The 23,484-nt window shown below is 42.2% G+C and overlaps 2 protein-coding genes across 2 annotated transcripts in view; both read left to right on the top strand.

The window, feature by feature from the left end:
* LOC310990603 (uncharacterized protein) overlaps positions 1-10,506 on the top strand; it is a gene marked incomplete at both ends in the record, with an annotated part of 161,546 nt that extends 151,040 nt beyond the window's left edge. The window contains 2 exons of the mRNA XM_083978046.1: positions 5,668-5,751; positions 10,491-10,506. Of these exons, the coding sequence (XP_083834172.1) occupies positions 5,668-5,751; positions 10,491-10,506 (100 nt within the window). The remainder of the gene's footprint in view (positions 1-5,667; positions 5,752-10,490) is intronic.
* Positions 10,507-12,734: 2,228 nt separating this feature from the next.
* On the top strand, positions 12,735-22,316 carry cdc6 (cell division cycle 6 homolog; the record flags this gene model as incomplete). The annotated part of the gene is made up of 10 exons (XM_083970603.1): positions 12,735-12,987; positions 14,192-14,452; positions 16,541-16,740; positions 17,972-18,120; positions 18,224-18,330; positions 19,285-19,424; positions 20,527-20,695; positions 20,789-20,967; positions 21,823-21,963; positions 22,224-22,316. Exons 1-10 carry the CDS (start codon positions 12,738-12,740, stop codon positions 22,314-22,316), a joined length of 1,689 nt encoding a protein of 562 aa, XP_083826729.1. The 5' UTR covers positions 12,735-12,737.
* Positions 22,317-23,484: the final 1,168 nt, after the last annotated feature.

Genomic DNA, 23,484 nt, shown 5'->3' with positions numbered 1-23,484 from the left:
CTGTGTGGCAGGGTTTTGATGAGTCCAGGGTTGGGTGTAGTCTAACATTGAAGTCTCCACCACAGATTAGGGTGCCCTGCGCTTCCGAGACTAATAACTCAAAAATTTGTTTGAAAAATGTCCACTCAGATAGTGGAGGAGCGTAAACATTCAAGAAGGTAACTAAAGCACCCTGTAAATAACCTTGGACCAGAACAAATCTCCCATCCAAGTCTTTCTTTTCATAAATGCACTCAAAATTTAATTTCTTAGAAATTAAGATTACCACCCCTCTCTTTGAGCCCTGTCTATAGGAAGACGAGTATTGATTAAATCGCCATCTTATAAGTTTTTCATGTTCCGAATTTGATAAATGTGTCTCTTGGAGGAGAGCTACTTCTACTTCTTCCCTCTTTAATTTTGCCATAATTTTGTTTCTCTTGATTGGATTGCCTAGACCATTTACATTATACGTAATGACCTTAATTGACTTGGTACTTTGCATTGTATGTCATTTAAGTATAATTGAAGCCCTGAACGCCTAGATAAAAAAGAAAAAAAAAGACTTCTGCACCCCTGGTACTGTGGGTAACAATAGCACCAACACGAACCTTAACTATAACAAAACAGAGAACACAACAAAAATACACTTTGACTTCCAATGATGAGGCCTCTTTCATGGCCTCGTAACTCAGATGGAACGTGAGTTGAGAGGGAAAGTCTCTTCCATCTAACGATGAGAGAGGGCCCTCTTCAGCTTCTAAGCTGATAGACAGGTCCACAGTGTCCAGTAAAATGTCCCGACTTCACATATTTATTCCTTATGCCCTTAAAATTATCTACTTAGGCTAAAATGCGTAGTATTACACAAATAACCTCACAGAATATGTCTGTTTTCTAGTATATGATTCTCTCATCTCAGTGTCAAGTCACAGGGAGAAATAGGTATGTGATCGTTACATTATTAATACTTATCAAGTGTCCTGACGTCGGAATCTTTGAAGTATCTCTTTGAAGCCGTGTTTGGTACTCAGGTTCTCCCGGTTTCCTCGCCTTCCGCTGGGTCGCCAAGTCAGCTGGCTGATCTGATCCAAGAGAGAGGTTGGGTTTTTCAGAACCGTCCCCGGTATTCCCCTCGCTGCCATGTCTTCCGTTGCCGCCTCTGCCGAGTTGTAGATCACCGTGCCTTCCTTGTAGTGCACCCGCAGCCTGGCTGGGAACGGGGTCTGAAACCGTATGTTTCTTTCCTTCAGCGCAGCCTTTGCCTCTGTGTAATCCCTCCGCTTCCTCAGCAGCTCCGGTGCGTAGTCATGATCCATATGTATCTTCTTCCCCTGGAAGTCGATTCCCTTTCTTTGCCATGTTTTTTTTAAGTACCTCTTCTTTCATTTTAAAGCTGGAGAATTTGACCACGATGGATCTTGGCGGGGCTTCGGCCGGGGGTTTCGTGTTGAGCGCCCGGTTCGCCCTCTCAATATTCAGGGCTGTGGAGGACGGGAGCTCCAGGCCTTTAATTAGCAGATCTTCCACGAACTTAGTCATTGTTGCCGTGCCTTCTTCGGCTCCCTCCTTTACCCCATATAGTCTGACATTCTCCCGACGGGAGCGCCCCTCCAGGTCCATCAATTTAGCTTCTGTTTGCGCCTGAAGTTTCACCAACTCAGCCAAAACGTCCTCTGAAGACTGGATTTGAGTCTCCGCTGCGTCTATGCGCTCCTCCGTCTCTTCCACTCGTTTGTAGATCTTATTAATGTCTTCACTGATGTCGGTCAGTTTCTGGCTAGAGTCTTTTCTAAATTCTCGTAGCTCTTTCAGGATAATTCCGAGCTTAGCATCATGGCTGTGCTCCGGGTCAGTCGGTTCCGTGTCCGCTAGCATGTCGTCGCTAGCTTGTGACAGACGATCTTCTTCCATGTCGTCGTTTTCCTTCCTTTGTGCGACACTTTTCTTAGTTTTCCTGGGCATGTTCTTTGGCCCTTTTCATTTGCCTCTATATTTGCGCGTCTCAAAGGTATTTCGAGTCGTGGCCGGGCCGTGTTTAAATATTACCGTCGGGAGCCTGCTAGTCTATGCTGCCATCGCTTCGCCAGCCAGACCGGAAGTCCGTGTGTGTGTTTTCATCTCTCTAGCTCTCTGTTGAGAGTCTGTTAAATATAAATAAGATCGCATTTGTCAATAGCTGTATTTTATTTTGAAAAGTGTTTTATTTTGAAAATTGACCGGATTCTCTCGTTGTTTCATGTGTGACTTCCTGCCAAGATTGACGCGATTGCTCGCGGCTCGCGCACAAAATAGAACAGACGCCGAAACGATAACTGCACGGTGCGAGCAATCGCGGCGCTTCGCGGCCCGTCGCGTCTGGTCTGAACTACACAACCTGTTAACTTGGGCGCCGAAGGGAAGCGGTCTCCTTTCCGCGGCTATTCGCGGCGCTTCGGCGTCCGGTGTGAACCCGGCGTAAGAGTATTGTTAGGGGAGAGTGGGGTAATGTGAGACACCGGGTAATGTGAAACACCCCCTGTATCTAGACAACGGAACACATTTTTGGTCATGTGACCATTATGTTTTCAAGCCCCTTCCATTTCCCCATGGCTATGAAGAAGAGGACCTCATGATGCTGTGGAAAGCATGTTTTTTTCACAAAAATGTTATTTTTGCATGTAAAAGTAAATTTTCTTGCTGTCAACTTAATCAACTGTTGTGCCAAAGCAAATTGATTCAGGTAGAAAATCTTATATGATACATGATGATGAACCATGTGATGATGCTGGCTGAAAATTAGCCTGAATTTCTAAGAGAGGTCGTTTTTTCTAAAATGGGGGTGTTGGGGTAAAGTGAGACAAATGCTGCGGGGTAAAGTGAGACCATGGATGTATTATAATGAATCCAAGAGTGAGACACTGTGAGCACACCATACACAAAGATTTACACTAGAATCTCGTCCCCCAAGCCAGAAATCTTGCGTGATCAATGTAGCCACACTGCTTTGTTATGCTGTGTGCTCTCAGTCAGCTCGCTTATTTATTGGTTAATTAACTCAATTTTAGTCACATTCCACTTTGTTGACTCCCCCCACAAACAAGAGGACTTTGGATCAAAATGGTCACATTGGCGGGGCCAACAATCTGACCCCCAGACTATCTAACAGGTTCTATCTGTCATTTGAATGTTAATTAAAACATGTTGTGTTGTATTTGATTTTGTTCTTGAGTCACGTTGTGTTGAGAAAAAAAAAAGTGCTTAATTGACCAATCCCCATGATTCTGTTACTAGTCCGACATTAGTTCTGGGAAGTGTGGTTGTCAAGCTAGCTGTCAGGATTCTAACTGTTACAACATGTGTTGTTATGGTAGTTTCAGAGTGGAAAAAGTAAGTGGATCAGTTTACCCCATTGATTTCTCTAGTCTGTCTCAGTTTACCCCTGAGCTGGGGTAAAGTGAGACGCAAGACCACTTTTTTAAAAACAATCATATTTTCCCTGTCCTTCATCCTAAATACATTCTGATAATTTCCATTGTTAGGAAACATCCTGAATTAATGGGAAATGTGTAAAGTTTACTAATAAATCGTTTTAGCTCGCTTAGAGGGGAGCAAAAAAAAATGTCTCACTTTACCCTACTCTCCCCTACTTTATAATAATATTACTCAAGTAAGAGTAAAAAGTAGTCATCCAAATATTCACTCGAGTAAGAGTAAGAAAGTACTTGGTGAAAAAACTACTCCAGTACTGAGTAACTAACTGCTGCTGAGTAACCTTTTATTTCTTAAATAATCAGTGCATGAACGTAATCAAATACACAAAAATATAAAACAGCAACAAATTCAGATATTGTCAAAGAACAACACTTAACAACTAAGTCAATAATGAAATCTTTACAAAGTAACAAAGTAAAGCAAAGTCAGCCACAATAACTTACATATGCATACTGAGGTCTATGAACTGTCATAAACTCTTTGTGTGTGTGTTTGTGTGTGTCTGTGTGTGTGTGTGTGTGTGTGTGTGTCTGTGTGTTTGTGTGTGTGTGTGTGTGTTACCCTAAACAAACAGATCGCGCAGTAGAAACTAGCGAGTAGCAAGCAGAATGTAGCTCAATGTAACGGAGTAAAAGTACCGCTTCTTCTTTACAATTGTACTGAAGTAAAAGTAAAAAGTACACTGCATTAAAACTACTCTTACAAGTACAGTTTATCCAAAAAGTTACCCAAGTAAATGAAACAGAGTAAATGTAGCATGTTTCTACCCACCTCTGACCAGGACCAAGAATTAATGTTGTACTTCTTTTATTCTTTATTCAGATTGGAGAACTGCAGTTTGTCAGAGTTCAGCTGTTCTTCTCTGGGCTCAGCTCTGAAGTCCAACCCCTCCCACCTGAGACACCTGGACCTGGGCAACAACAACCTGCAGGATTCAGGAGTGAAGGATCTAAGTGGTTTTCTGGAGAGTCCAGACTGTAGACTGGAGACTCTGGGGTCAGACTCTGTTTTATTTCTGTGCTCAGATGAATGTGATGTGAAAGTTGTGTTGACATTGAGCTGCAGACATGAGGCTGATATTAGACTGATCCTCACTGATGGTCGTCATGGTGACGTCTGTTTTCTTCTTCTCTGGTTTTAGTCCAGTCTCTGTATCTCTTCACATTTCACCTCCACTACAGAAACACATGTAATAACTGATCTATAATCAATAGCTGGTGGCTCCTCCTCTTTCCTGAGGCTCTGTGACGTAGTGAAATATTCAAAGCCAACATGTCATTAGAGCTGGTGTTGCCATGGATCTGCTGGATGGATTCAGTCTGGATCCACAGGGTCCTGACTCCATTGGATTTGATTCAGTCAGAGATATTTCACTGACAGTTTCTATTTGTTTGGATATGAATGAGATTCTCAGAGAACTGAAGCTGTAAATTGTTCCTCTGACCTGCTGCATTATTACAAACATTAATGTTCATCATTCATTTATTTTATTTTATTTCATCATGTGTAGAATAAAAAGCAGTTGGCTCTTTGTTCAGGTGACACCAGCAGCTCTACACCTGAACACATCTGGTTGTGTCAGACACAGGAGTGTTAAACATCAACCTCAGCTTTTATGAGTCCATACTGGATTATTCATGCGATTTTAATGGGAGAACAGACTTTTTTCCTCCAGCCCAACATCCCATAATAACAAGTTGTGTGTGTGCTAGTTTCATCTCTTTGAAGAAGTTGGAGCAGGTTCAATGTGTGAAGTCAGTCAGCAGGTTTTTCTGTCTCTGAGCGTCATCAGCTGCTTCATTCAACATGTGTTTCTATCACATGTTTGTTGTCATGGCAACAGAGTCCAGCCTCACATGTTTGTTGTCATGGCAACAGAGTTCAGCTTCACATGTTTGTTGTCTTTATAAAACTTGAGCATGGTCAGTAAACCTCTGATCAATGTGGCTGCACAACATGAGTTTGTCTGGATGGAGCCACAGGTGGAGCTGACAGGTGAAGAGGTGGAGTCAGCAGCAGCTTCTCATGAATATTAATGAGCTGTTTTCTCTCTATGTGACTGTTTAACCTGCTTCCTGTTGCTTCAGATGTTGGACTTTGATTTTCTAAACTTGTTCTTTCTGAAGATTCTTCAGCTCTGAACAGATGATGAGACACTGAACGCTGTCAACAAGGAGCTTTGTCCTCAACTCACTGCTTTTATTCTTTATTCAGATTGTGGAACTGCAGGTTGTCAGAGATCAGCTGTTCTTCTCTGGTCTCAGCTCTGAAGTCCAACCCCTCCCACCTGAGACACCTGTACCTGACCAACAACAAGCTGCAGGATTCAGGCCTGAAGGATCTGAGTGGTTTTCTGGAGAGTCCAGACTGTAGACTGGAGACTCTGGGGTCAGTTCACTGACTGTTACTGTTGTAGATCTGAGATCTTTGATCCACAACTGAACCTGATTGATCTTCACTCAGAACTTGAATCATTGACTTTGATGTCATGAATGAAGGACGTTTGAAATAGTTGTTGTCTCATGTTTCCAGTTGTTCTTCTCTCTCACTGACAATGACTCTTCACTTTCAGCTCATTTCACTCAGTCCTCATCAATAATGTCTGTTTACTTCACTCCAACCTTCAGGGGGCGCTGTCACAAACACATGTTAGACTGCTCTGTAGTGTTAGACCAGTCTTCATTTTGTTCACAGAGATGATCTGAATCTGATCTTAAAGTCAGAGCGTTTGACTCAGATAAAGACTGACTGGTCTGAAGCATCACATCAGATGTGGGTGGGTGGGTGGGGTTTGTCCACAGGTTTGTGTTCAGTTGAATGTGTGTAGTTGTAGTTTCCTGAGACCAGGACCAGAGGTGGGTAGAGTAGCTAAAACATTTACTAGAGTAAGGTTACCTTTATAATAATATAACTCAAGTAAAAGTAAAAAGTAGTCATCCAAGTATTTACTTGAGTAAGAGTAAGAAAGTACTTGGTGAAAATACTTCTCCAGTACTGAGTAACTACTGCTGCTGAGTAACATTTTATTTGTTAAATAATAAGCGCATGAACGTAATCAAATAGCCTACGTAAGGGATAATGTATAGTTTAGAGGTTGTTACGGAGAAATAAACAGGTTGTATGGAACATGTATGGAAGGGGTTTTCTCCATAACACCCGACCAACTGTACATTATCCCGCTTATTACACAGTTTACAAGTGAAGTAATTAATTTGAAACATAATGCTGATCAAAATACGACTTTCATCGATTTATAATTGTATCATTTAGCGCAACTGCAAGACTGGTGATGTCCGCTGTTTTGCCGAGCCTCCTCCCGTTCGTGCATTTGAAGCCTTTGATAATCAATCAGTGGATCGATGGATTACCATAGGCTACATGTGTTACGATGTGTGTATTTTGTGTAGTCGTATCTGTCATAAACAAGAGATTAACTTTACTGTTTACGGGGTGCGTTTGTGTCGCGGAGTTGCGGTGCCACAGAGACGAGAGGAGAGCTGTGACACCGGGTCAGAGGCTCTGATCAGCAGGTTTGGTTTCCAGCAGCGATGTGGAAGGAGCCTCAACTCTCCTTGTAACAAGTTACAAGTCTTTTATCTAACATCAATATTAGTCCCAAGTCTGTTAAAATAACGCAGAACGCAGCGATGGACCAATCAGAGAGCAGCATTCAATAGAGCCGTGTAATAAACAGAAATATAAAACAGCAATGAACAAATTAAGATGTTGTCAAAGAACAAAACTTACAGTGACAACTAAGACAATAAATTAAATCAAGTAACAAAGTAAAGCAAAGTCAGCCACAATAACTTACATACAGAGATCTATGAACTGTCATAAACTCTTTGTGTGTGTGTGTGTGTGTGTGTGTTACCCTAAACAAACAGATTGCGCATTGGATCGATAAAACGTAGCGAGTAGCAAGCAGAATGTAGCTCAATGTAACGGAGTAAAAGTACCGCTTCTTCTTCACAATTATACTCAAGTAAAAGTAAAAAGTACACTGCATTAAAACTACTCAGAGTAAATGTAGCATGTGTCTACCAACCTCTGACCAGGACCAAGAATTAATGTTGTACTTCTTTTACTCTTTATTCTTTTCAGATTGTTCTACTGCAGTTTGTCAGAGATCAGCTGTTCATCTCTGGTCTCAGCTCTGAAGTCCAACCCCTCCCACCTGAGAGAACTGGACCTGACTGGAAACAACCTGCAGGATTCAGGAGTGAAGGATCTGAGTGGTTTTCTGGAGAGTCCAGACTGTAGACTGGAGACTCTGAGGTCAGTTCACCGACTGTTACTGTTGTAGATCTGAGATCTTTGATCCACAACTGAACCTGATTGATCTTCACTCAGAACTTGAATCATTGACTTTGATGTCATGAATGAAGGATGTTTGAAATAGTTGTTGTCTCATGTTTCCAGTTGTTCTTCTCTCTCACTGACAATGACTCTTCACTTTCAGCTCATTTCACTCAGTCCTCATCAATAATTGTCTGTTCACTTCACTTCAACCTTCAGGGGGCGCTGTCACAAACACATGTTAGACTGCTCTGTAGTGTTAGGTCAGTCTTCATTTTGTTAACAGAGATGATCTGAATCTGATCTTAAAGTCAGAGTGTTTGACCAGATAAAGACTGACTGGTCTGAAGCATCACATCAGATGTGGGTGGGTGGGGTTTGTCAACAGGTTTGTGTTCAGTTGAATGTGTGTAGTTGTAGCAGTGTTTCCCCCAGAAAATGTGTTAGTTAAGGTGGTGTCTGTCCTGTTGGCGGGGGGTGGGGGGGGGGTCGGTGCGCCGTATTAAGTTTTGCTTTCACCAAGCGCGCTGCTGTTATGCATGTGCGCTTCTCTGTGGTGTGTAGAGCAGGGGTCTTCAACGTTTTCCAGGCCAAGGACCCCCAAACTGATGGAGAGATGGAGCGGGGACCCCCTACTTATATACAGTATATTGTATAAAATTGTGTTTTATATTTAACTGGTCCTGTAGTGCCATACAGGGCCGTTGTATAGGGGAGAAAGGTGATGATCATTATAGGGGCCCAGCGCCCAGTAGGGCCCACAAAAACCCCAGTAGTCTAATCTTTGTATGACTGAATTATTCTGCATAAGACCCTGACTGATACTCATAGTAATGCTGCATTAGCATCAAAACAAAGTAGGCTAAATAAGAAATGATAATAGATACGTAAAAGTGGAAAAGTCAGGGGGCAGGGGCCCACTTTAGTATACTTTCAGGGGGCCCAGGATTCCTAGCAACGGCCCTGGTGCCATATGCCAAAAGTACCATGTTATGAACTATAAATCACGCTTTTTTTAGGAGTTTGGCTGGTCATGGGACTTTTCGCAGGGACTTACATAAAAAACATATGCCATGCCATCTATGATCACAACAGGTCACAACTACGCACGTGGTAACTGAACGCTGCTACTGCACCAATGAAAGAATTACTAAACCATAAAAAGACAGAGAAAACAAAGCAGTGTTTCCCCTACTTTGTTTTTTTCTCTGGCTTTTTATGCATTTATTTTGAAAGGGCAGCTGGAGAGAGACGGGGACGCGGAGAGAAAGTGAGAGGGGGGATTGACACGCAGCGATGGGACTGTCGGAGGGTCGCTGCAGCGGCCGTGCTCTACCAAGACATATGACGCTCGCGACTCACCCCCAGTCGTCAGCACCGCGGTCACCGGGGCTGATTCTGAGAACTTTTACACCGGGCGCGCCGTGTCATGTCTCGGTTCCACGGAGCGTTTCAGTGACGGTGTCACGGCCTGACGCTGCTGCATTGTTGCTGCGCTATGAGCAGACGTGGCGGCGCGCGTTAATGTCACCGTCGTGTGTGTGTGCTGTGAATATCGCTACATTTTTATTTTTTTAAGACGTTAGTTTAGGCGGCAGCTCTTTGTTGTTAAGGCGGCCGCCTTAACAGGAAAGCGCTGCGGGAAACCCTGTGTAGTTTCCTGAGACCAGGACCAAGAAAGACCTTAGTCCTGGATCAGGACTGGACCTGTAAACTTTGATCCAGTTCAGCCCAGAATAAAAGTGTTGGAGTCGGTGTTTAGTCCAACATGTCTGATCAGATATTGATTCTGTATTGACAGACTGTCCTGAGGTCAGCAGCAATGATCAGTTTGACATGAAGAGGTGAAATAATGTTGTACTGCTTTTATTCTTTATTCAGATTGTGGAGCTGCAGTTTGTCAGAGATCAGCTGTTCTTCTCTGGGCTCAGCTCTGAAGTCCAACCCCTCCCACCTGAGACACCTGGACCTGAGATGGAACGACCTGCAGGATTCAGACCTGAAGGATCTGATTGATCTCCAGAAGAGTCCAGACTGTCGACTGGAGACTCTGAGGTCAGTTAAATCTGTGTGTGTGTGTGTGTGTGTGTGTGTGTGTGTGTGTGTGTGTGTGTGTGTGTGTGTGTGTGAGAGAGAGAGAGAGAGAGAGAGAGAGAGAGAGAGAGAAAGAACAACATTGAATTGTGAAATGGGTTTGACTAAAGGAAAAAATTGGTTTTGTCTATACTAGGTAATTATACTATATTGACTGGGTTGAATAGAATTACATTACTAGTAAGAGATTAAAGTAACATTGCAGAGTTTTTCGGCCTTAAAATAATGTTTCCAGAGTCATTGCAATGGTAGAAAAATGGTTAATAGGATGAATGGTGCTGCCGCTGCAGCCTGAGCTGGGTCGCGTCGGCTGAAACTGCACTATGTAACTTCCCTGCACGGGTACGAAACACCGCCCCCCCCCCCCCTCTGCGTCGAGGGAGAGACGTGGTGGGTAAAAGCGAAACTTACGATTCCCCCTCCGGTCGTCGTTGTTTCAGTCTTTGTTCATATTTCTACACAGTTGCTGCTGCACATTGAAATCAAACACAGCAACACAGAGTGAAAAGGTGTGAAGGTGAAGCTGCAGCTGCTTCCACCTCCCGTCTCTACACAGTGTTACAGGAAACAGCAGCTCTTTCTCTACAGGCCAATGTCCAGTCACTCAACTACTAACTAACAAGTGTGTGTGTGTCTGTGTGTAGGTGGAAGAAGCAGTAGAGGACTGACAGAAGAAACAGAGGAAGTGGAGGTGACTCCCAGCGCTGCAGTCTGAGCTGATCTGAGAACAGCTCCACTGTCACACACAGAGTCCAGTCCACCATCGTCCCTGTGTCCTCTGGACCTGACAGACCATCATCAGTGTCTCTGGACTTAAAGCTCATTAAAATGTTCTGAGGTTAGGATTATTAACTAATCATATTGTAGCTTTTTGATATTCAACCCAAACAAATCTAAATTAGAAAAGTAAAAAGTGAATTATAAATTATGTATATACGAGATGTACGGTTGTATATGTATGTGAATTATGTGGCTGTGTATATGATTTAATGTGGGTAGGCCTATATTGAAAAAGGGAAAAAAGGGGGAAATAACATAATAAAAATTTGATCAAAAACAACAAAACAAAATTCAATGTGTATATCTATTTCTTTATTTCTATTAATTTGTCTTTGTTTACATATAAAAAAAAGAAAATAAAAGGATAATTGTATCCCTGTAATTGGAAGTATCTAATTGTATTTTTCAATAAAAATATTTTAAAAAAAAAATGTCTGTCTTAATGATACTCTATACTCTATACTGCTTTCTTTTTTACTGCTATTGCTATCTGCTTTTTATAAGCTATCTGCTGCAACTCTGTGAATTTTGTCCCGTTGTGGGACAAATAAAGGATTATTTTATATAATCTTATTACAAGATACAGTCATATCATAGTGTAACACTACAATGATTCATATTGTAAAAAACATGATACATTTCTGACGTGAAAACTTTGTCTGTCATGAAAATATATTGTTAGAACATTAAACTTATCATGTAGTAACTTAGTTCTGTGTCTGAAAATGAAAAAGGCGAAAAGTTGTCGAAAAACTGTTGTAAAGTTAAAATAAATAAATAAATAAATAGTACCATAGTTTAGTAGAATTAGGAAGTTAAAGTACGTCAGCTTTGTGCTTTAATAAATAAACCTCATTAATATTCATGTATTTCCCGGGAAAATGACAGTCCGCCAAAACAGCGCTCTATTGAAACTCCCGCCACAGGCCTGAGTCTGGGCTGGGTCTAGCAACAAGTGACGCAACATCCGCCCTGATGCGTGTCCAATCAGCAGCGACGCCGCTGTGACGCTGACCAATCAGAGCGCAGCGGCGGGAAACACAGCTGATCGACGGGGAGGCGGCAGCTACGATTTGGCGCAAGTTTGTTCTCAGTCTGCAGCAGAAGAGAGAGGGAGAGAAACCTCCAGGACAGCAGCAAACCCTCCAGACCGAGCACACAAGGTTTTATTTCACTTTTTAACAACAGGTGAGTTCATCTATCACGTTTGTTTCCACAGTAAAAGCTGAAATAGTCTGTTAGTCGATAGATACCGGAAGCTGTTCGGCAGCTCCGCCGCTCAGAGGAGTTTAGTTCGTTTATCGACTGAAACAACACGATTATCGTCTTTTTTAACGTCTTATATCAACTCATGTGTCCGGTCTGAGTTACTTTAATGATAACACGATGTGTTTTAGGTTGAACTACAGTCGTATTGTGTGTGTGTTTAAACGCACACCGCGGTGTTTGGAGCCTCCTCTGTCTTGGCGCCATTAACCAGCCACACTGTATTGTTTCCTGCTCTGGTTGTTTTAATGTAAATCCAACTGTAACAGGAGGTTTTTATAACCGTAAACACCTAAAACACGTTATATCAGAAGTGTTGAGTGTTGTTTTATGATCTGAAACTATGATATAAAGTCAGAATTGTCTCTTACTTTACTGTGGGGTTGATGTAGTTTTCATTTTACCTCCAAACATAAAGAAACATGTTGATTTAGAGCCTCTATAAGAGGCAGATCTGAGACAATATACAGGATCTCATACTGTTCTGTGCTTTAGGATCAGATGTTATTCACTGGTTAGTGGGGAAAAATACAATTATATTCAAGTATAGAAAGAACAATAAGAGAGAGAGCAGCAAATAGGTCCTGAGAGAAACGAGTAGAGTAATAAAACTATGGACAAGAATGTGGCTTAACTATGAAATGTATCAAACTATACTGTACTAATATTAGAAGAGAAATCAATAAAGGGCAAAATATCAGAACAAAACTGTATTTATACAAGTTGTTCCCAAACAAACATCTGATCAGAATCACTATAATAAACAACGTGACGTGTTTCCGTCTGATTTCACATCATCTAACGTCGTCTCTCTTTGCTCCACGGTTCACAGTTTTTTTCCCAGAATGCCGAGCACTCGCTCCCAGGGCCGGGCTCAGCCCACGCTGCAGTTCCCCCGACGCAAATCCTGCAGAGCGGCGGCGGCGTCGCTCTCCAAGACGCCTCAGACGTCTCCTCTGCCCTCGCCGGCCAAACCCGCACGCCAGCAGCTCAACGCCACCATCGCTCTGTCTCCAAGACGACCAGCCGACCGGCTCACCCCTCTGTCCCCCAGCGTCCAATCACGGCTTCCCCTCAGCCCCCGGAAACGCACAGGTAAGACGCTCCGGCCCCGACAGGTGAAACATAGGAACGCCGATTAATTCAAATACTTCAGGATGAACAACGGGTTTTTACTGATGAGTTGGTTAGAAAATACAGGAATTAAAGGAAATAATCAAACACATGAAAAAGAAGAAGAAGCAGCAACTTTAGTCTCCAGATTAAAGGACAATTCCGCAGCAAATTCAACTCGGGGCTGTATTTTCCTAACACTTTAGGTCTAAAAGAAAAGAAATAATAAAGAAGAAAGAATTTTTAATTGTACCAAATATTTCAGATTCAGATATTTTTATTCATGTACTTTGCAAGAGAGAAAAATTACAGATTTGCAATTATGACAGATGTGCATGAAAGGGAACCTCAAGAAAGCAGAAACTGCTTATAAATAGGGGACCCAACAAACGGCAACAAACGACAAGGACAATATTTGTCTTATTTCTAGTCAAAACAAATCTCATTCTACTTAAAATAAGACTCATCACATAAAAGCAGCTTGTTTTTGACACTTTTTACTTCCTTCAAGCAGATTTTCACTTGAAATAAGTAGAAAAAATCTGACAGTGGAGCAAGTTTTTCTTTCTTATTACAAACACAAAAAACTTCCTTTCACTGGCAGATTTTTCTACTTATTTCAATTGAAAATTAGTTTGAAACAAATGAAAATGATCTAAAAACAAGTTAATTTTTAGTTCATTTGAGTCTTATTTTAAGTGAAAAGAGATTAGTTTTGACTAGAAATGAGACAAATATTCTTGGAAGGATTTTGAGTTTTTGCAGTATAGTGAGTCCAGGCTCCTAAAGTCAATTTGAGTTTCAGTTTTTAAATGGTTACATGTCACAGTTAGAGCTGCAACTAACGATTAGTTTCATCATCGCTTCATCTGTCGATTATTCAAACGATTAATCGATTAGTTGTTGGGTTAAAAAATGTTGAAAAACATCAATCAGTGTTTCCTCAAATGTCTTGTTTTGTCCACAAACCAAAGAGAGACTCAGTTTATTGTCTTAAAGGAACAAAGAAACCAGAAATATTCACATTGAAGAAGCTGGAATCAGAGAATCTGGACTTTTTTTTCTTAAAAAACGATTCAAACTGATTATTAAATTATCAGAATAGTTGATGATTCATCTAATAATGGATTATTGTGCGATTGTTGCAGCTAGTTTTTAAACTAATCCCTAATCTTTGTCTGTGAAGGCGACGATAACGGCTGTAACCTCGGCGACGCTCTGCTCGGCTCGCCGCCGAAGCAGAGCCGGCCGACTCTGTCCTCGCCACGGAAACTGGGCTTCGACGAGAACTCCCCGGTCCCGGCTCGCCGTCAGCTGCTCCCCACGTCGCCGCGGCAACCGCTGTCTCCCAGGCGACGGGAGGAGGAAACGCCGACGGGAAGTCCTGCTCTTCCAGATTCAGAGAAGAAGAAGAAGACGACGGCGGCGGTTCGTCTGTTTGCAGAGAGTGAGTTCATTTTTATTTAATTTTTGCATTTATTAGTTTATTTCATAGGGACAGTGCACCGCTAATCAACAGAGTTAAAAGAAAAACTGTCAGTGGGCCAGAGTTAGCCAACAAGGCTAGTTTTCGTCCGTTGTCCCTGGCCAGATGTTAAAGGCAGCCTAAGAGACAAAAAAGGGGCAACAATTAAGTACTTTCAAAACACAACTTACATAACAATCTACCTAGTAAAACACATGCAAGTAGCACACAGAGATAAAACATTAGCACAAACAACATCAGACATTACAAGGCAGGACATGAAATGGCATTAGGCAAGAAGACAAAAGCTATTAACAAGCAAACAGGAACAAAACAAAAACAAAAACAGGACATACAATTACAAGCATTGAGAAACAGTACAAGTAATGATTGATTATTGATCGTCTTCCAACCTCTGACTTTAATTCTTGATGAATGAAAACATGAGTCTGTCTTGCACCGGTCAAAGAATTTCACGGTGCGGAGGCTCATAAATGTAGTGTGGAAACACTTTGCTTTTACAAAACTCCTCGTTGTCGCTTTAATAAATAAATAACTGTTTCACATTAGACTTGTACAGTATTTAGCCTCCACTGTGGTTAACAATGAAGTAAAAACAGAGTTAAAATGGTAAATAACATGAAGTTATGTAGTCATTACTTTTATCCTCCAAGTAGTTCAGTGATATAACTGTTGTTCTCATTCAGTCACGTTTAGGCTGTTTCCACAGATTGGTGCAAAACTGACTCATTGTTTCATTTTCAGCTCAGTTTTGCGTTTAAACAAGTTTTTTTTGTTTTGTTATTATGGTCTAAACCAGCGGTACTCAATAGGCGGCCCGCGGGCCGCATCCGGCCCGCCGAACCTTCCAATCAGACCCGCGACTGAGTTCTACTAGTTTACATATTACTGTATACTGTATTTCTCGGGCTCCGTGCGCCTGTAAGTCAAAGCGCTGGGACATGGAAACACGTGCGGAGCGTTTGTGTGTGCCTGTGAGGCCCTGCACTGGGATACAATAACGCTGACGAACCCAAATCACCATGCGCGAGTGTTTGGGGAGCGGGCTGGACTGCAGGGTTTTCCCTGCCTGTCTGCAGAGACCGTGGGTGATTTTCACCGCCGTCTTGGTTCAACTGTGTGTGCATCATGCATGGGGGGCCGTTCAGATGAAGCGTCTTTTGCGCGCGCTCAAACCCATTCAATGTAGCCGCGTGTCATGCACGCTCACAACTCAAAAGCCGTAGCCGCGCGCATTTGATGAGACGCAATTGTTTTTTCGTGCACGTCAGCGGCGCACAGCTGCACGACCTGCTTCTCCCCCGGTGTTGTGTCCCGGTGCCTTCGGCCTGTGTCTCTCCTACTGTTTCCCACTGAGCTCTGCCTCGTTTGAAAGGTGAAGGAAGCCCATGTGTGGAAAGACGTCGCCTCCGAGATGTAGAATGTGTATTACAGAAGAGAAACACACATTTCAGGACCAATGACTTGTATCCTCAGAACAGAGTCAGACGTCCTGTGATGGTCAGGTCGTATTTAAGTTGAAAATCACAGGACATGTCTGAGGATACAAGTCAGCAGTGTAAAGCTCCAGCATGATATGTAAATGATGATATGACAATGTCAAGATTTTTCATTTTATATCATACAAAACACCATGAAGTGTATAAATAAAAATTATGTGCTTACAAGTAAAATAAAAAATATTTAAATTATTAGACGAAAAAGGTGAATTTAATTTCAATCTAGGCCTATTTGAATGTGCGGCCCCAAGGTGTCGGTTAAGAAAAATTCTGGCCCTTCGAAAAATGTATTTGAGTACCCCTGGTCTAAACGATCTCTTGGCACTAATTACCGAGACGATTTGACAGTTATCATTTCAAACCACAGGGATTTAATGTGAAATTAGATTTATTTATTGACTTGTTATATTTTTTTCAAGGCATTATTTTCACTGGAGCGTTCTGGTGGCCCTGACGGTTTGAAAAGTACGTCCGGGCCACCGGGCCATTTATATTGTCGACCCCTGCTGTCTGTCGGTGACTTGTCTAACCCTCTATGTTTCTCCCCCAGAGTCGCGGTTCCAGAGCGTGAAGCGGGCGCTGCACACGGCCGTCCCCGAGCGCCTCCTGTCCCGGGAGGACGAGCGCGCCTCCATCCGCTCCTTCCTGCAGGACAAGCTGCTGCAGAGCGTCCCCGGCAGCCTCTACATCTCTGGAGCCCCCGGCACCGGGAAGACGGCCTGTCTCAACTGTGTCCTGCAGGAGATGAAGGTACGAGGGGGGGCAGATTTAAAGGGATAGTTCAACATTTTGTCAAATTATTGGCCCATCGCCATAATCCCTATAGTCATAGCAGTAGGTTCGTTACCTTTAATTGTCGGTGCAAGCTGTTTTTAGAACGGTGGAGCAGAGCCGTGAGCTGTTCAGAGCTACGCTACGGAGGCTCATTATGGGATTTCTTGGTTTCCCTCATCAAACTCATCAAATACACAATCCAACAACTCCACAACGCTCTGGTGGACAAGTTGTGACCTGCACATTCACCACGCTATGAGATAATAACACAACGTTACCACACAGAGTTGTTTTAGAGGGAAATACAGAGACTGTTGATGAAAAACTGTCCCTGAAGGCAACGCGTATCAGTGGTTTTGCATGAATTTCCCTCTAAAACAACTCTGTGTGGTGTGTGTCTCTGCTGCCACCTACTGGACAAACTCAGGTCACTGCAGGAAGATGAGCTGATTGGGTAAAACTCTTTTGTTTTTTAATAAACAAGGATTAATTTAAAGTGTTGAGGTACAACAGGCCAGTGTGAAGGTCGTGTTATCCATCTTTACTTTTATCCCAGTTGTTCAAAGCTCATTCATTCATCCATCAAAACTTTTCAAGATAACCAAATCTAGATAATGACTGTTTTAAATGTGACTTACTCTTATCACTGTAATGGTTTAGAAATAAAATGAAAACATCAATTAATAAATGTGTATATATACCACATTATAAATGTTGTTTTTTAGACCAGTTTGACTTTAAAGGGATAGTTCACCCAAAATTGAAATGTCATGGGGTCTCGGCGTAGCAGTGCATGTCCATATAACGGTTGCAAATGGATACCAACTGTCTTCGTAACAAAAAGACACACCAAAAAACATCCAAATACCTCCATGCTGCTCGTCTGTAATGTCCCTCCTGTATTGAAGCCCCGACATGAGAAATTGTCCCGAAGCTTGGGAAGAGAAGCTTCCGCTACAAACAAGCTTGAAATAGACTTATTAAATTTTTTACGGAACAATTTCTCATGTCGGGGCTTCAATACAAGAGGGACATTACATACGAGCAGCATGGAGGTATTTGGATGTTTTTTGGTGTGTCTTTTTGTTATGAAGACAGTTGGTATCCATTTGCACACACGGAAAATGAGAAAAAAAGTCAAATGTCCTGGAAAAGCTTGCTTTAACAACCCTGGCTTCCCTCTGTGTGTGTGTGTGTGTGTGTGTAGGCGGAGCTGTCGGCGGTGCAGACGCTGGTGGTGAACTGCATGAGTCTGAGGAGTTCCCACTCCATCTTCCCGCTGCTGGCCGACAAGCTGCAGGCGCCCGGCGGCCAGAGCGGCGTGCAGCGGCTCCTCACGGCACCCGGCCCCGCTGTGTGAGTAAACACCCGGAGGAATCTGCTGGTTTTCTTTTAGGAGAAAACGTTTCAAGATGAACTGAAGGAAACTGAACGGGTCTTTGTTTTGTTTCGTCCTCAGGCTTCTGGTTCTGGACGAGATGGACCAGCTGGACAGCAAAGCTCAGGACGTCCTCTACACCATCTTCGAGTGGCCGTACCTGCCCAAGTCCCGCCTCTGCCTCATCGGTGAGAGTTCCCGCCCCCCACGCACTGCTGTTTCACTAGTTATGTCTCATAACTTAAAGGATAATTACCGATTTTTTTACAATCTGGACCTTATTTCTAGCATAAAATACGATCATTTACTCACCCAGATAATTTTGGTGTCATTACAAGTGGTTGTGATGAAATGAGCTCCACTCTAATGAGTTACCTGGAGTCAATCTGAGGTAAAAACAGATATATGGTCGTTTCAAATAACTTATCATTCAAAACACTGATGAGCAACTCTTCATAACTTTATTTAACTTGATTCATAAAGCAACCACAGCTGAAGCAAAGTGCTGTACATAAATAACAATAGAACATAAGACGTAAAACAATAAAAACACTGAGTTGAAAGCCAACAAAGAAATAAAAAAGGGTTTTAAGATGAGTTTTAAAAACAGTGAGTCAAAGATAAACTGAAACAAAAGACAGAAAAGACAAAGATGATGTTTTACTGGTTATGGCATGTAGATAAACTAAACTTAGATTCATGGAAATAGCATGTTTCTATATTGATCACCAAACTGATGCTGAATAATATTTAACATGAGTTATTAAAGATGCTCAACGAGAGAGATGTCTTTTTTTTTTTTTTTTTTACAATATTTTTTTATTGAAATTTCAACTGCATTTCAAACTCAACATTAAATGTACAAACATTTTCACCCATATCCCCTCGAACAGACAAAAACATAAAATATAAAAGCAAATGTACAGTGACATCAGACTAATGGAGTTAAATAAATAAATAAGAATAAAATGGGACATAAATAAATAAATAAATAAATAAAATACAATAAAATTAAAATAAAATAAAATAAAAAGCAGGATCATTTCATAACCTGTCATTCAGAGAGAGTCTTCTTTTTTTATGGATCTCTGTTGTAGTAAAACAATAAGTTTCATTTGTGTGTGTGTGTGTGTGTTGTGCAGGAATCGCCAACGCTCTGGACCTGACGGACCGCATCCTGCCCCGGCTGCAGGCGCGGCCTCAGTGTCGCCCCCTGCTGCTGCACTTCCCCCCCTACAGCCGCCAGGAGCTCAGCGCCATCGTGCAGGACCGACTGGCCCAGGTAAACACAGTCACACCTAGAGGCTAACGCTAAGCTAATGCTAAACTAACTCCATGTGGATCATGTGATACCGATGTTGTAATGAACTTAGAGAGGTTAAAACCCGGAAGTTCATCACGGTGCTGGTTCCAAGAAGAGAAAGTGAACGGGATTTCAGCTCTGTGACTAAAACCAGGGCCGTTGTGTAGGGGAGGAAGGTGATGATAATTCTAGGGGCCCAGCGCCCAGTTGGGCCCATAAAAAACCCCAGTAGTCTAATCTTTGTATGACTGATTTATTCTGCATAAGACCCTGACTAATACTCATAGTAATGCTGCATTAGCATCAAAACAAAGAAGGCAAAATAAAAAATGATAATACTATGTAGTCTAAGAAAGAAAAGTGGAAAAGTCAGGGGCAGGGGTCCACTCTAGTATTCATTCAGGGGGCCCAGAATTGCTAGCAACAGCCCTGACTAAAACACAAGTGTTCAGTGAGATAATCTTCACATATGAACTCCTTTTCTACCGTATCTGAAGCTTAATGCAACGGCCAGAAGTAAAAAGTATTTTAAAAACATTGTCTAATGGGGAAATGGGACTGTTTTGACTTGTTAAAGAGCCATAAATAACATCAGGGGTGGGAGAAAAAATCCATTCGCATAAATATCGCAATATCTTTTTTGACGATTTTTAAATAGATTTTTTTTTTTTTATTTAAATATTGAGCAATGTGCATTTGCCTTTTTTACATACAGAGAGTCCAGGTTTTGAAAAGGGTTTAAGTTCACTTTATAATGGAGTATGTTAATTTATAGGCTCCTACAGTATTTGTGTGCAGATAAATGTTAAAAACGCTAAAACTAAAAATCGAGAGAATCGGCAATATCGTAGAATCGCAATTTAAATCGAATCACCATCCAAAAAATCGTAGAAGAATCGAATCTGGAGAAAAGCGTATCGTCCCAGCCCTATCAAATAACCTCCATAAGAATAAAAACACACTGTTTCCTAAAGCTGCAGTGAGTTTGACCCCTCGGGGCCACCGTAGGACAAACACAACATAAACAGTGTGTGATTGTGTATTGATCTCTTCTCTCTTCTCTCTTCTCTCTCTGTCTCAGGCGTCGGCTGACGGGATCCTCGACTCCTCTGCCGTTCAGTTCTGCGCCAGGAAAGTGTCGGCGGTGTCGGGCGACGCCAGGAAAGCTCTGGACATCTGCAGGAGAGCCGTGGAGATGGTGGAGTCTGACGAGAGGAAGAAAGCAGCCGAGTCCAACGCTGAAGCTAAAGGTGAGAGAAGCAGAGCTGCTGCATCTGGTAGAAGTCCAGAAATGAGTTTATATTTGAATCTAAACCGGTTGTTGTCTCGTCGTCTCTCCTCAGCGACGCGGGTCAGCCTCCCCCAGGTGGCGCGGGTTCTGTCGGAGGTTTACGGCGACCGCATGGCGGCTCAGAGCGGCGGCTCGGAGGGAGAGAGTTTCCCTCTGCAGCAGAAACTCCTGGTCTGCTGCCTGCTGCTGCTCATCCGCAACGGGAAGAGCAAGGAGGTCGTCCTCGGAAAGGTGAGAGGACGAGGAGGAGGAGGATATTCTATAAGAGTTACACAAGGATCAATGGATCGATCAAATCAATACACACACGGCATGTTCAGTCAAAATCTAAATTTTTAGGCCTTAAAATGTCTTAAATTCTTTGTGACATCCCTAACTTGATAATGAATACTTCAGTTACTTGTTTTCACAATGAATCACCACAATTATTTAATCGTAAAAGTTCCTTAAAATCGTCACTTTCCAAAAAAAGATTGTCGGAACCATGTCCAGTATAATTTTTTTAAAGTGTGGTTGTATGATCTCCAAATAGCTCCTAAGTACTTTAATTGCAGTAGAAGACTCTCTGCACTCCTCCCGTTAGCAACGCCAGCCCATAATAGCCCTGCCCAGAGATTTACAACATACAGTGTTGTGAACAGACCCAAAGAAACGGCCTATTTTCACGGCCTAAAAGAGGTTTTACCTGAAAAAAAAATACACAGTTCCATTGTTCACTATAATATAATTTTTTCCAGCCCTTCAAAGTGCAGGAAAAACGGCCGTTTCTTTGGGTCTGTTCACAACACTGTATGTTGTAAATCTCTGGGCAGGGCTATTATGGGCTGGCGTTGCTAACGGGAGGAGTGCAGAGAGTCTTCTACTGCAATTAAAGTACTTAGGAGCTATTTGGAGATCATACAACCCCACTTTAAAAAAATGATACTATCCCTTTAAAGTCTTAAATTGGAGTTGGTGAAACCTGCAGAAACGAAGGTCTTGGTGCATTAGTCAGAGACTGTGATGTCAGGATGTCAGTTCCTGTGTGTGAGCAGCAGGTGGCGCTGTCGTTCCCAGTGTGTTAACATCAGTGTGTGTGTGTTGCAGCTGCATGAGGTGTACAGCCGGCTGTGCTCCCAGCGGCAGGTGACGGGCGTCGGCCAGGGAGAGTGTCTGTCTCTCTGCAGTCTGCTGGAGAGTCGAGGAGTCTTCGCTCTCAAGAAAGGAAAAGAGGCTCGGCTCACTAAGGTACACACACTACACAACACTATGACTCTACTACGACTCTACTACGACTCTACTCTAAATACTATGACTCTATTCCAACTACCATGACTCTACTCTGACTCGTTGACTCAGGAAGTTTTGAGCTTTTCATCGCAGCCTCAGTCGTTCTTGGATGTTTTTTTTGTTCTACGCTTTGTTATTTATGTTTTAACTTTTTGGATGTTTTTGTGTCTTTTGCTGCGTTGAAACGTAATGTTGAGCGTGTTGTTGTCGTCCTGCAGGTGTTTCTGAAGATCGAGGAGAAAGACGTTGAAAACGCTCTGAAGGACCGAACGCTGCTGGGCAGCATCCTGGCTGCAGGACTCCCCTCATGAACATTCATTTATTTGTTTTTAGCATATTTTAAATTTGAATGAACCATTTTTTTCAACTGGTTTTATTATTTTTATTCCCATTTTTGCTGGGAAGTTGTACATTCTTGTTCTATTTTTTTTTTTAGTTTTTCTTCAGCTGGTGTCGACGCTCACGTTTTTGAGCCTTTTTTGAAAAATGCAGAAGTGACACTTGAAATTAAATGACAGATTCTGTTTAAGCTGAGATTTAAAACGTTGCATGCATTTTTATGCTGTAAATAAACAGATGTACAGACGTTTTAATAATCGACTCCTCGTCTCTGCTTCAGTGAAACACTCGGGAATAAACAGAGTCAACAGCCTCAGATCCTCTAGACCGGTGGACAGGTGCTTTATCTCTCCTTCAGGGGAAATTAATTTGTCTATGAGCTCGTTAAGAACAATAATATTATAGACCGAATCTCCTTGTTGTTTACATTCTACTTCCTGGTAGAAAACCAGCACGTAATTTGAATGAGATCAATAGTAACGAACGAGAGTTTAGCTATATATCATATTTTTCACGTCCTATCACCGTTTAGACAAATCTGAAATGATTGAAGAAACATTACTATTTCTGTGTGTGTGTTTTGTGTTGCTATGTGTTGTATTTATTCAGTTTGGGGGAATCACAGTGTCTAGAAAGCATCAGTGGCTGCAGCTGATAGGGACAGCTAACGGTAGCTAAGCTAACGACGGTAGCTAAGCTAACGACGGTAGCTAAGCTAACGGCGGTAGCTAAGCTAACAGCAGTAGCTAAGCTAACGGCGGTAGCTAAGCTAACAGCAGTAGCTAAGCTAACAGCGGTAGCTAAGCTAACAGGACGTCAGCTGTTAAAACCCTCCCGTTGTGGGACACGACATGAAACTACTCCAGTTAGCTCAGTCATGTTGGAACTCAGATATCCGCTGGAGAAAATATTTTTTCATGGACCGTTTGAGTCACTGAGTTATTAAAGTTAAACAGGTAGCTAACCGTTAGCCCAGCTAATCTATGGTAACCATGACTAATTACAAAAATGTGCACACATAAATAGTCATGTTTGTCCAATCATTAGTTTTATAGACTTTACAAACATCAGATTAGTCTAAACGGTGATATAGTGACATGAAAAATTAGATATATATAGTGAAACTCTCGTCCGTCACTA

The sequence above is a fragment of the Trachurus trachurus genome (assembly GCF_905171665.1).
Source record: "Trachurus trachurus genome assembly, chromosome: 1".
Taxonomy (NCBI): domain Eukaryota; kingdom Metazoa; phylum Chordata; class Actinopteri; order Carangiformes; family Carangidae; genus Trachurus; species Trachurus trachurus.
This window is presented reverse-complemented; position numbering and strand designations above follow the sequence as displayed.